This window comes from Ruditapes philippinarum, unplaced genomic scaffold (assembly GCF_026571515.1).
Source record: "Ruditapes philippinarum isolate M1 unplaced genomic scaffold, ASM2657151v2 ctg2880_1_1_1_1, whole genome shotgun sequence".
In the NCBI taxonomy this organism is placed as follows: Eukaryota; Metazoa; Mollusca; class Bivalvia; order Venerida; family Veneridae; genus Ruditapes; species Ruditapes philippinarum.
The window spans coordinates 1-12,195 of NW_026858783.1; the positions used below are offsets into that span (position 1 = coordinate 1).

General features: G+C 31.6%; 1 protein-coding gene and 2 long non-coding RNA genes across 3 annotated transcripts in view; all 3 read right to left on the reverse strand.

Annotated features, from left to right (window-relative positions):
- Window positions 1-2,454: 2,454 nt before the first annotated feature.
- The window catches only part of LOC132754272 (uncharacterized), a gene marked incomplete at its 3' end in the record, with an annotated part of 29,144 nt that continues 19,403 nt past the window's right edge, over window positions 2,455-12,195 (reverse strand). The window contains 3 exon segments of the mRNA XM_060744887.1: window positions 2,455-2,800; window positions 3,211-3,369; window positions 3,819-4,449. Coding sequence (XP_060600870.1) covers window positions 2,455-2,800; window positions 3,211-3,369; window positions 3,819-4,385 — 1,072 coding nt within the window.
- LOC132754270 (uncharacterized) lies at window positions 6,640-7,480 on the reverse strand. Its single transcript, XR_009629056.1, has 3 exons — window positions 7,362-7,480; window positions 7,051-7,138; window positions 6,640-6,784 (listed from the first exon to the last, which is right to left on the reverse strand). It is a non-coding gene; the product is annotated as an uncharacterized LOC132754270 (long non-coding RNA).
- On the reverse strand, window positions 8,449-9,829 carry LOC132754271 (uncharacterized). The gene is made up of 3 exons (XR_009629057.1): window positions 9,354-9,829; window positions 8,803-8,879; window positions 8,449-8,588 (listed from the first exon to the last, which is right to left on the reverse strand). It is a non-coding gene; the product is annotated as an uncharacterized LOC132754271 (long non-coding RNA).

Below are 12,195 nucleotides of genomic sequence, written 5' to 3' on the forward strand. Positions count from 1 at the left end.
TGGCCCAACATTTCTAATTTTGCCGTGTTGGGCTTTCTTTAAGGATTCTGTTTTTATCTATGTTATGATCACATCCGTGTTATTTGTGCCGTGTGGCGGCTGTGGAAAGTCTCCCCGTACATTTAATCAATGATGTTATATTTTCGATCCTTGAAGATCGTTCAGCACGACATTATTGTTGTGCTTGTGGTATTTTTAGTTTCAACTTTTCGGTCTTTTCAAGTTGGGTGGTTCCAATTTTCCCACTTGAATAATGTTGAATCACCCTTAGGATATGTTACCTGCTTTTTAAATTTGTCTTTTTACGTCTTATCTGTGATACGCAGGCTTCATAACCTCTGATCCCCTTTGAAAATTCCATTTTATTTAGTTCCGCCCATTGTTTTCTCGTTTCGGGCACACGCTTTTTATTACTTGGGGACCATACGCCGCTTTTCATGGAATGGCACGGAAGTGTCACATTGAAGGTTCCATGATAACCGCCGTATGAACACATCTACGGATGTTTCTAAATTCAAAATTTTACTATTTCACGTTTAAATGTTGAATTCTGCTAAAGCCGGTGCTACGGGGCGTGGACGGTAACTTGCACTTTCCAGTACTGTCCATGAACAGGCTCAATCAAACCGAGCCTGCAACATTTTCAATTTTGCCGTGTTGGGCTTTCTTTAGGGATTCTGTTTTTATCTATGTTATGATCACATCCGTGTTATTTGTGCCGTGTGGCGGCTGTGGAAAGTCTCCCCGTACATTTAATCAATGATGTTATATTTTCGATCCTTGAAGATCGTTCAGCACGACATTATTGTTGTGCTTGTGGTATTTTTAGTTTCAACTTTTCGGTCTTTTCAAGTTGGGTGGTTCCAATATTCCTACTTGAATAATGTTGAATCACCCTTAGGATATGTTGCCTGCTTTTTAAATTTGTCTTTTGACGTCATATCTGTGATACGCAGGCTTCATAACCTCTGATCCCCTTTCAAAATTCCATTTTATTTAGTTCCGCCAATTGTTTTCTCGTTTCGGGCACACGCTTTTTATTACTTGGGGACCATACGCCGCTTTTCATGGAATGGCACGGAAGTGTCACATTGAAGGTTCCATGATAACCGCCGTATGAACACATCTACGGATGTTTCTAAATTCAAAATTTTACTATTTCACGTTTAAATGTTGAATTCTGCTTAAGCCGGTGCTAGGGGGCGTGGACGGTAACTTGCAATTTCCAGTACTGTCCATGAACAGGCTCAATCAAACCGAGCCTGCAAAATTTTCAATTTTGCCGTGTTGGGCTTTCTTTAGGGATTCTGTTTTTATCTATGCTGTGGCTTCAAGTCCCGGGTAAGTTAACTTAAACATATGTCAGTCTTTCACTGTCCTCCAAAATAACCGCATACTTTCCTGGAGGTCCACGGACACAGTTGTATCATTTTGTGCTCAGATGAGCCAGAAAACACAATTCACAACAGTGGCTCGAATTATAAATACTATAAGCCTATATTTCAACTTGTGAGAAAAAATGTTAATGTTTTGACTTGTTTCTCAAAAGAAGTGACAGACTTTACGATCACACACGCGTTAAAAATTAAAAGAGGTGTGTAAGTTATTTTTTTAACGTTCGGAAATTTCTAAAAATGTCGAATTTTTTTTTCCCAATTATACCCGGTGCCCTTTCCATGACAGCACGAACAGGGTTTGTTTATATAAAAATTTGTAGTGCATCACATGATGATACTATTTAGAAAATATTTAAACCCTTGGCATTGTACTTTCAAAGAAGAAGATTTACAATTCAAGTATATAAACCAAGCAGCCATAAGGGTAGGCCATTTTTGACCTAAGAGGGCATGATTTGGATAACATATATCCGCCAAGGACTGCTAAATGTCAAATATCTAAGTTATTGGCATTATAGTCGCACAAAAGAATACTTAATTAAATATTTTACCTGAAAATATCTACATAAATAAATATAATTATATTGGCTAGAATAAGTATGGTACTCAACACTTTATAACGAACTCTTAAGTTTTACATTAAAATACATTAAATCAAGATGGCACCTAAGATCAACAATTCTGGTGTCTAAGTATAAGAAAAATGTATATCACACATTCGATCACTTCGAGTGCAGAATGTTTTTGATATGGACATTTTGGACTCGGAAAATGAAAACGATACTTGAAGGTGTACATCATGGATTTGATATGGCTTCGATTTGGGCTTGAAAAATAAACGCGAGGCTAAATGGAGTGCAGTATGCATTTGATACAATTTTTTGGACTCAAGAATAATGAATGGATGATTTTAGAACATCATGACTTGTGGTGATATTCAATGATATTCAATGGTTATATTTTATCAGGTGTTAAGTACAAAGGAATTCGTTATAGTTATATCACATGGAAACCATGATGTCATATGATAAACAAAAATAAATGTTATATCACTTACGTTGTTTAGAATCAATATACTGTTCTTCTTTCTCGGCTTTACTTGCTGTCTTCAGTTCTTTTTGTAACGTCTCTCCCAATTCAGTTAGGCCCGTCCGTTCTTTAGCACCTTGTTCATTTAATCGTTTCACTAAAGCATCAGTTTTATCTTGTATTTTTGTCATTCCCACGGCAGTTTTAGACTCAAGAGATAGAAGATCTTCTTGTTCTTTTCTAATCATTTCTAGTTTAATTTTGTCATATTGATCATCTAATCCAGCCTTTATCTTGTCTTGAATTACTATTGCCACATCGTCTAGTACTTTTCTTATATCATCTTTACCAATGACAAGAGTGTCATTTTCTAACTGTAATTATTAATACCATAAAATATACAATATCAATAAATATACAAGTACATCATTCAGAATTTAATATCTTTTAATCATAAAGTGTACATTTCAAAGATATAATTAATCTATAGTATTTATTTGTAACAAGTACGTGTGCAATGTTTGTCATCACTAATTTGTAAATTGCATGCTGAATTCTTGATCATTAAATAAGAATGTTTCTATGTTACAATGATCTTGAGAATAGACCATAACTTAACGGAAACAGTATTTTTCCATCAATGAAACAACATGATTTGTTCAAAATTCTATAAAATTCTATAAAAAATATTCAATTAGACTTTAACTCATTTTACGTAGATTAAACACGAAAGCACTGTGTTCTAGTCATACGTCGAAATGTGTAACGTATTCAAATGAATTACCTGTATAAGTTTCTGCTTAGCATTCTGCGCATGCGTGTTTGTACCTAAATACACGGGGTCAGAAAGTAGATTCTGTAATAATTGAAAGTAATTCTGGAGATCTGAATCTTCTACTTCAAGTTTTGATGAATGTCTCATATTTCTTCCAATTACTCTCGCCTGATCAAAATAGAATAAGGGTTATCATATAATTTTTATCTAAAAGATTTAAAGAGTAATTTAAGAAGCTATATCAAATGATAAAATGTGCAGCAATGAATTAGTGTTTACATTAGCTTTTAATGAAATATAATTATTTGTGTCATACAGTCATTTAAGAAACATTCGTTTTCAAAGTTAAAAGAACTATAATATTTTTAGCTAATATTTAGCTTTTTACTACGTAAGTAATGAAATTTTCTGTAAACTAGCAAACTGTTAATTAATAATTAAAATTCAATCCTTACTAAGGTACTAAATGATTCCCAGAAAGCATGATAAAATCTTAGTTTATTATAGATATCATACTGTAGTGTTAAATTCCTTAGTTCAAACAAATATATTAACGATTGTTTTATTTCAAAGTGCTTAACATTAGTCTTCATAATTAGTATCGGAATATTGTTTACCTCTTCAAATATATTTATCTTATTACTGAGGTTTTCATGTACTTTCCGCTGGAACTCTTTGTGATTAAGGATAACGCTGATTATACCATTGAAGTCTGTTTCTGATGCAGATGTCTTTTCTTTGTATCCATCTGGAGGCATGAAGCACTTTGCTACTTCCCAGAAATTACTGCACCACTGGGTAGCATCACTGTTTTTGTACGACGGGCCGTTGTACCTATGTGCATTTTGTATTTCAGTTTTGAAGTTATGGCATATCTTGTTAGGACAGCCAGAAGAATTGTACCGTGTTGCAACATTTCGATGATACGTACATTTCCCATGGTTAACTTTACAAATTTTGTCAGTACGGCAATGAACAACATTTTCCGTGCAGCAACTTGAACAACAAGTCCCACTAAATAAGCCATTTAAGTAGCATATATCATGCAGACATTTCAATTGAAATTGTTGCATTTCATTACAAACAAAAGGTTCAACTCCTTCTTTAGTAAACAACACAGCTAACTGAGCTTTAACCCAGTTATTGTATTTCTTTTCTAACAGTTTAGGGCTATATGAAGCCATTGCTTGTGAACTTTTATATTTCCAACTTAAAGCACTGGCATGTCTTATAAGCTCCGATTCAAAGCTGAAAAAAATATGTTAAATAATAATGAATATTATAACATTTCAAGAGGGATTATTTAGTATATTCTTGAAAGTTGTAATACAATCTTCTTTAGATATGTCAAAAATAAAAAGCTCAGTTTTTTTTATTATATTCATCGTGTTCTGAATTGTAAATAAATGCAATTGTTTTCATAAAATAACACTGCTTTATTAACTTAAAAAATAAAAATAAAATAATTTAAATGCCTTAGTTTATAAATGCTGTCAATATAGGCAGAAATACGGTGACACATAAGTCACATGTTTTAATTAGTTTTACTTGATTCGTAAAAATCAAGTAAACAAACATGTTGTTATATTTGTATTTAATAACTATATGTAAAAAGCACGTGCATTGTGATATCATTTTCACGTAATTGCAGGTTAAGTTTAACAGCTTGTCCTTTAGTTTTATTGACAATACTAAAACCCGGATTTCGAATATCGTTGTGGTTTACATTGATGCCGTATCCATTCATTCATTCATTCATTTATTTATATATTTTCAAAATTTTCCTACAAGAAGAAAGTTCACCTGCAAATGAGTATAAGGCTAGGTAATGGAACTGTTGTAAACGATTATCCTATTGATTTTATCCTTATTACGTTCATCTGTTGAACAGAATGGTTGTTTTTACCAAGTGTACCAGTATCCGGATGTTGAAAGCTATCCGATTTTCTGCAATTACTGCTGTCACATGGCCATCTTTTTTTATGAATACTTTACCATTGATTTGCATGGCTTAATAAAACTGAGCCTGCAACATTTCATAATTTTGCTGTTTATGGTGTTCTTTTGGGTTTCAGGTTTTCTGTATTTTAAGGGGATGTAACTCATGTTTACTAAATTATTTATTCTTTTCTGTCTATCTTAGGTATTACTAATAATACTATTTTTGTTGTATAAATTGTACCAGTTGTAAGGTCATCAAAAGCATGTTAATGTTAGGATTTTATATTTATTTAATAGAAACTGGGAATTATTAATGTTATGTGCATACATGTATATCTTAGTATATTGATAGGATGAGACTTATAATATTTTTGAATTTAAAGAGTTACAGTTATGTCATTATTATTAAAGGGATGAAACTTTCATTTAAAGTTATAAATGATAATACATGTATTGATTGAAAATGCCCTTAAACTTTCATCAAGCAATATAATTAATAAAGTCTCAAAAAATCATATTCTGAAAAGTTATTATAATTTTTTTTTCTAACATTTGTATAGTTTGAAAAGGACAGCTTCTGTCTTATCTATGTAGTGGTGGGGTTCTTAGTAAAACAACAGTGTGTGATGTTTACTTATTTATTCAGGTGTAGAAGAAACCAGGCTTTAAATAGATGAGGTCTTCAAAATAATAATTGTGTAAATAATAATAAATTTATCAATATTTCTATAAAGAAATGATATATCTTTAGAAAGTCAGAGATGTTATTGCCTTGAATGCAATGAAAGGAGTGGTCAGTTACCAGGAAATATTAGCTATCCCAGAACCAAATCATCTAAAAATAACTTGCATACCAAAACCAATCATACATCACTCAACTTGCAAAACCAGTTCAATCACCCATAACAAAAGGAACAAAGACAAACATGAACACATAACACCACAAAAGATTTGGTTTGGCCTTTAAGGGAAATAACTACCGTATTTATTATAAAAAGAGAACTTGGCTTAATTTAACCTGATCTACATCTACATGTATTTGTAATGGAGGGACACCGGTCTCAACCTCCAGGTCTCCTGAGTCAACTCGACAACATACTTTACATAGAGTAGATTGTTACTTGCCCTTGAATAAATTTGTGTACTAAATTTATAGTAGGTGATTTGTGCCACATGAAAACCAACATAGTACAAAAAAGTAACCGTGCGCCAGATGAAAACATGAAAATACAATATACTACAAAGCGGTTCGTTTGTTACATTTTCATGTTTTCGCCCGGTGCCCTTGATGCAAAATATAAATCAGCCTCCATAAAACTTCTTATCATTGAAAAAAAGGTTAGTTTTTTATCTGTGCAAAAAATAGAAATTGTACATGTATAAGTGTAACTTGGTTGAAATTGAAAGGTTGTAATAACCAAGAAATTGGGTTCTATTCTTATATCGCTGCGGCGTCTAAATATGGATCAAAGATGTCTTTCCAAACAAATAACTGTGCACAGTTCTAATGTATTTATTTATCTTCTAGTTCTGACACATACATGTATATCAATCTTACATATCCAAATATCGACAAAATCAATCGTCAATGAATCGTCAATAAACCTTCAATAAATCTCAATCAATCGAATCGATCAACACTCTGAAAGTAAACAAATTATATCAACATAAAAATAAAGTAAAATCCAGTTCCTATATCTGAAAAGCATAATTATCAATTATAAAAACATCCTTATCTAGTTGATCAATTACAAATAGATATTTGCAACACATTACATGTAATTACTCATAGGTACATTAACATATAATATAGTTATATGCTTTCTATTGGCTGTCATTAACATAAATATTCCATTTAATGAAATTATCATAAAATACATAACAATCATAGAGAATATCCAAACTTACCAGTTTATGGAACTGAATGTACAATTATATCATATTACATCATCTTCTTCAAAACACACATACTTCCAAACTCTCTGTGCTGTAATTTCTGCAAATTATAATAAACAAAATGTGCAAAGTGATGGGAATGAAATGTGATATTAAGTTAATAGAAGGATAGATTTACTGCTTTTTCTGAAACAATTCTCAAATCACGAAAACTAATGATATTTCAAATAAGACCACAATCATTACTTAATTAAAAACAAATCTATGATATACACTCTTTAAAACACTGATAATAACCAAATATAACTCAAACTCATACTGACCAACTATCAATAATCCAAATTTTAAATAAATTTAAAACACCAAGAAAATGTCTGAACTTAAATTTTACAAAGCCGCTTCAACAATGACAAAACTAGTCACATGATCAAAATTTGCGGGAAACCAAGGGAAACAACTCAAACAACCAAAAATGTATCAAGACACTCAAATTATCCATCCTGTTACATAAGCACAGTTATGTTCACTTTCAAATTGACCTGTTAAGCAAACACAAGACGTCATACTGACGTCAGATTTAAGTCAGGTTCTGACTTCAGATGACGGTCGGAAAAACGGTTGGATTTGAAAGTTTTTTTGACGTAATAATCTGACGTCAGGTAGACGTCAGAATCTAACCATTATTTAACCTTTTTATGACCAAAATCTGACCATTATCTAACCATTTTCCGACCTCAATCTGACCATTTTCCGACCTCAATCTGACCATTTTCCGACCTAAATATTTACCCTTTTCTGCCCTAAATCTGATCATTTTCTGACCTTCATCTTATCATCCCCCTAATCCTTTTTGTTTCACCACGTCATAAATATTTTCTGGCTAATCCTGATTTGATCTAATTTAATGTAACTCATTCTATTAAGTAACTTTCCCTCAAATGAAATGTATAACAGAAAACTAAAAGCAAAAATATGTGTCATGTTTTTTTAATTTAAGATAAAAGTTGCAATTTTAAGCTGATACATACAATTTTAGTAAATTCTACAAGGTTAAATAATTTTCATAAATTAAACAAAATAAAACATAAAATAAGTTAAATACAAAACAAAAAGTATTACAAAAACAATGACATAAATGAAACTTAGAAAACATGTACAAATATTTAAAACAAAACAATGTATGCACATTTCTATCAAAGTTTGCCTTATCAAGTAAAACAATGAAAATATTATAATTTTAAGAAAAGTTAAAAGATTCTAATAATAATGTTTCAAGCAATTAATGACAGATTTTCAGTACTTTAACTATATTTCTACAGCATTTCTAAAACATTTAGTGCCATTTTGCATATTTTGACCTCCTTTGATAATTGTCAGTAATGTATAAATTGCCGTCTTTTAGTTACTTCACACAAAGTTATACTTTTAGATATCCATGAGAATTAGCACGAATTTTGAGGTGTGATGCTTTAAGATATGACCTTCTTTCAGCACCCCTCGTCTGTCCGGAGGATATGTAGCGCCCAATAGCGTGTGTGACATCATTTTCACTGAAAATAAAAATAAATTTATGAAACATATAAAAATAACAAGCAAAACTGTTTCATGGTTATATATTAACTTAATGAACAATTTTGCCAACTTTTTATAAGAGAGCTTTAAAAAAATTAAAAGTAAACATAAATACTGAACATTTAAAAAGCCACTTTTAAACTCCAGTTTAGTATGGATTAAAGTATGTAATAAAATTTACAAAAATCTTACTTTCATATGTTTCTTTTTACATATTCATGTGTTTCCGTCCCTCCGACCTTTGAGAGCATGTCCAACACTTAAACTACCTGAAAAGAAAATTATATTCTAACTTATGTATATATTCTACGTTTGAAATAGAACAGTTACGCAAGTCTAAAATATTTCATAGTTTTAAATTAAAGATTTAATGCCGATAGTCTGGAACCAAAACGTTTTGGGTTATTTGGGACCGAAACGTCTTGGTCCGAAATGCTCGAAATCGTACAAATTCATTCTTAAATGAATGGTCAGATTTTAACTGACAAAAACATCACAGTTTAAGAAAAATATGAAAACTAAGCATTCTCTTTGGTAGTACTGAAAGGCATATTATAAACTCTTCACAAGCAGAGTTAAAACATGTCAATTTAAAAAAGATTTATTATTAGACATTATCGCGAATTTGTGTGACATTTTACTTCAGCTGTTCAAATAATGATAATAAAATTAAAGAGTGCTTGCAATCATGCAATTATTTATCAAAAACAAAGTAGAAATAAATCTAAATAAATTGAACTGACCTTTTTGTTCAAGAAAACCTATAATATTCACTTATCAATGCATCCCGATTCCTGACCGACAGCCAAAACGTAACGCCTACGAATTTGAATTTCCATCCACGTGACTTTAAATTCGAATTAAAGGTTAATTATGTTTTCTTTCCCTTTTCTGTCACTATGATTAAATGTTAAAGCACTATTAAGAACACGTCATTTTGATACATATAATGTACCACAAATGATAATATTACAACGTTAAATGATTGGAACTTGTAAACAGATCTGTAGCTATAAATATATTCCATAACAATATCACATGTAACTTGCGTATATACAGCGCCACCTTTATGTTTTATTAGGTTGCAGCGCCGCGATCTTGGTCTGTATTTATATAAGAACACTTCATTTGTAATCCAAATAACATTTGAAAAAAAGTTTAAATGATTACAACAGCGAATAAGGATTATTTTTTGTAATTTTTTTACCTACCGTAAGGACACCGACCATAACCTGACGTTAGTACGACGTCAAAAAGAAACGTCTATTAGACATCGGTATTTTAACGTCAGATTTACGTCGAATTTTGGTCGCCGACGTCGTGACCAAAATCTAACATTAATCCGACGTTATTTTAACGTCATCTGTTTGCAGGGGTTATAAATAATGGCTCAACCAATAACTGTCTAAGCCCTTTTTAATAAAAAATAATTATACAATAATTTATAAATTGTTTATATTTTAAATAAGACTATGAGTATGTATTTTTTTATTTATTAATTAAGAATAAATTATCTGTTAATTTAAAAATCTAAAAAAAAGTATCTGTCACGGTTTAGAACTGTTCACTATAGGGGAGAAAATGTGTAAGCGGCCAGATAGCTTAATCGCTACAGCTGCGGTACATTATTCTGTGGGTCACATGTTCGAGTTCTGGTCAAGCTCAAAGTTTTTTTCATCCTGTGACTGCATACAGTTTGTATAAGCATGAGTTCAATTCACTATGCTCTGTAAACATTAGAAATTCAAGGACACAAATCAATATAGTTGGGAAATATGTTGTGGTTTAGAACTGTTTCATTATCAAAGAGAAAATGTGTAGCCGGCCGGATAGCTCAGTTGGTCTTCTGAAAGTCATGGGTTCCAGTCATGGTCAGGCAGTTTCAGTAAGGGTTTAGAAGTGTTTTTTTCAACTGACACATGTTTGATTCATTTAACAGATTGCATTAAATTTGAAATGGATAAAGACAGTATTTCATGATACTTTTAGATCTACAAAGGGCATTCGATACAGTTGATCACACTATACTGCACATGAAGAAGTTCCTTTTTTTCTTCTTCATGAAACTTCAAGCATCTGTCATATGTAATGACATTCTTACATGGTTTAAGTCTTATCTCTGATAGACAGCAGCTGGTGGATGTGGCTGGTACTCATTCAACTACTGCTCTGAGTACCTATGGTGTCCCCTTGATGTTCATTTTAGGTCCTTTTTTATGTCTAATATATGTCAATGACATGACTGCAACCCTAAGCAATAAGTTTTTATTATATTCACAGGCACGAATATCAGACCTGAGAAGAAAAAATATGACCAGATTGATAAAAAACCTGTGTTCATCTTAAAAGTGTCAAAAACCAAAATAAAATGTAAATAATGACCCCATTTAGAAATATAATTTAAGCTAATAGTATATTTTTAAAGGGGTCATTATAAACTCTTTTTTTTTTTTTTTGGTTTTTATGAACACAGTTTTTTTTATCAATCTGGTCATATTTTTTCTTCCAAGGTCCGATACTCGTGCCTTTGATATATGCTGATGACTAAGGAATCCTTGTGTCTGGTAAAATAATCTGAAGAAATTCTTTCTTATAGTATGAGTCTTATAAGATTTAAATTGTCTTTGCATCTTGGCAAGACAGAGTCTATTCTTTTTGGTTTTAGTTTCAAGTCTATTCTTTTTGGTTTTAGTTTCAACTTAAACTGGGCCTAGCCTCCAGGTCACATGTAATGGTACTGTTATAAAGTACACATCTTTTGTTAAGTATTTAGGTGCAAACCTGGATCAAATTATTTTGGCGTCGCCCTTTGATGCTTTGCATCAATGCTTTTCTTGTTTATCTATTTTTGCGAGCACAAGATATTTTGTCGTGCACACGAGTTACTTAGTCGTGCGCACGATATGCTATGTTGTAGCTACGAGTAACAAAGTCGTACGCACGAGATACTATGTCGTGGCCACAAGTTAATAAATCGTGCACACGATATAATTAAGTCGTGGGAATGAGATAATTAACCAATCAGTGTTCACTATATAAATGAAGTTCTTAAACTTAGAAAATTTCTGGCTAAAATTGTACATGCAGCATAAATCTTGTAAACTACTTAAGAAATTCACTTTAACTTGATACATGTTGTAAAGATCATATAAGGATGTAACTATTCAAAGTCCATAAATCAGACAGTAATTTTGACTAAGTTATGGCCTTTTGTGGAGACCAATCTGTAATAGGATTGATCAGTGTGTACCTACTAACGACCTGTTAACCTTGTCCATACCATTGCTTGAGATGGAATAAGTCTTGGTTTATTTTATTTGAAAGGGACATTGCCAATGGCCATGCCAGTAAATGATCTATATTAATGTTTGATGTCATAAGAATTTTACTGAAATATACGGAAACGTATACTGACCCCCCTTATATGTGTTGCTATTTAGTTGACGTTTTTATCATTTTATTTGTCGGCCCCTATTTATAAAATAAATCAATAATTGTTATCAAATAACTGTTAATAAAAGTAACAGCCTATGTTGAAGGAAATTTATATTTGACATGATACTTATAATTCGTATTTGTTAGTTA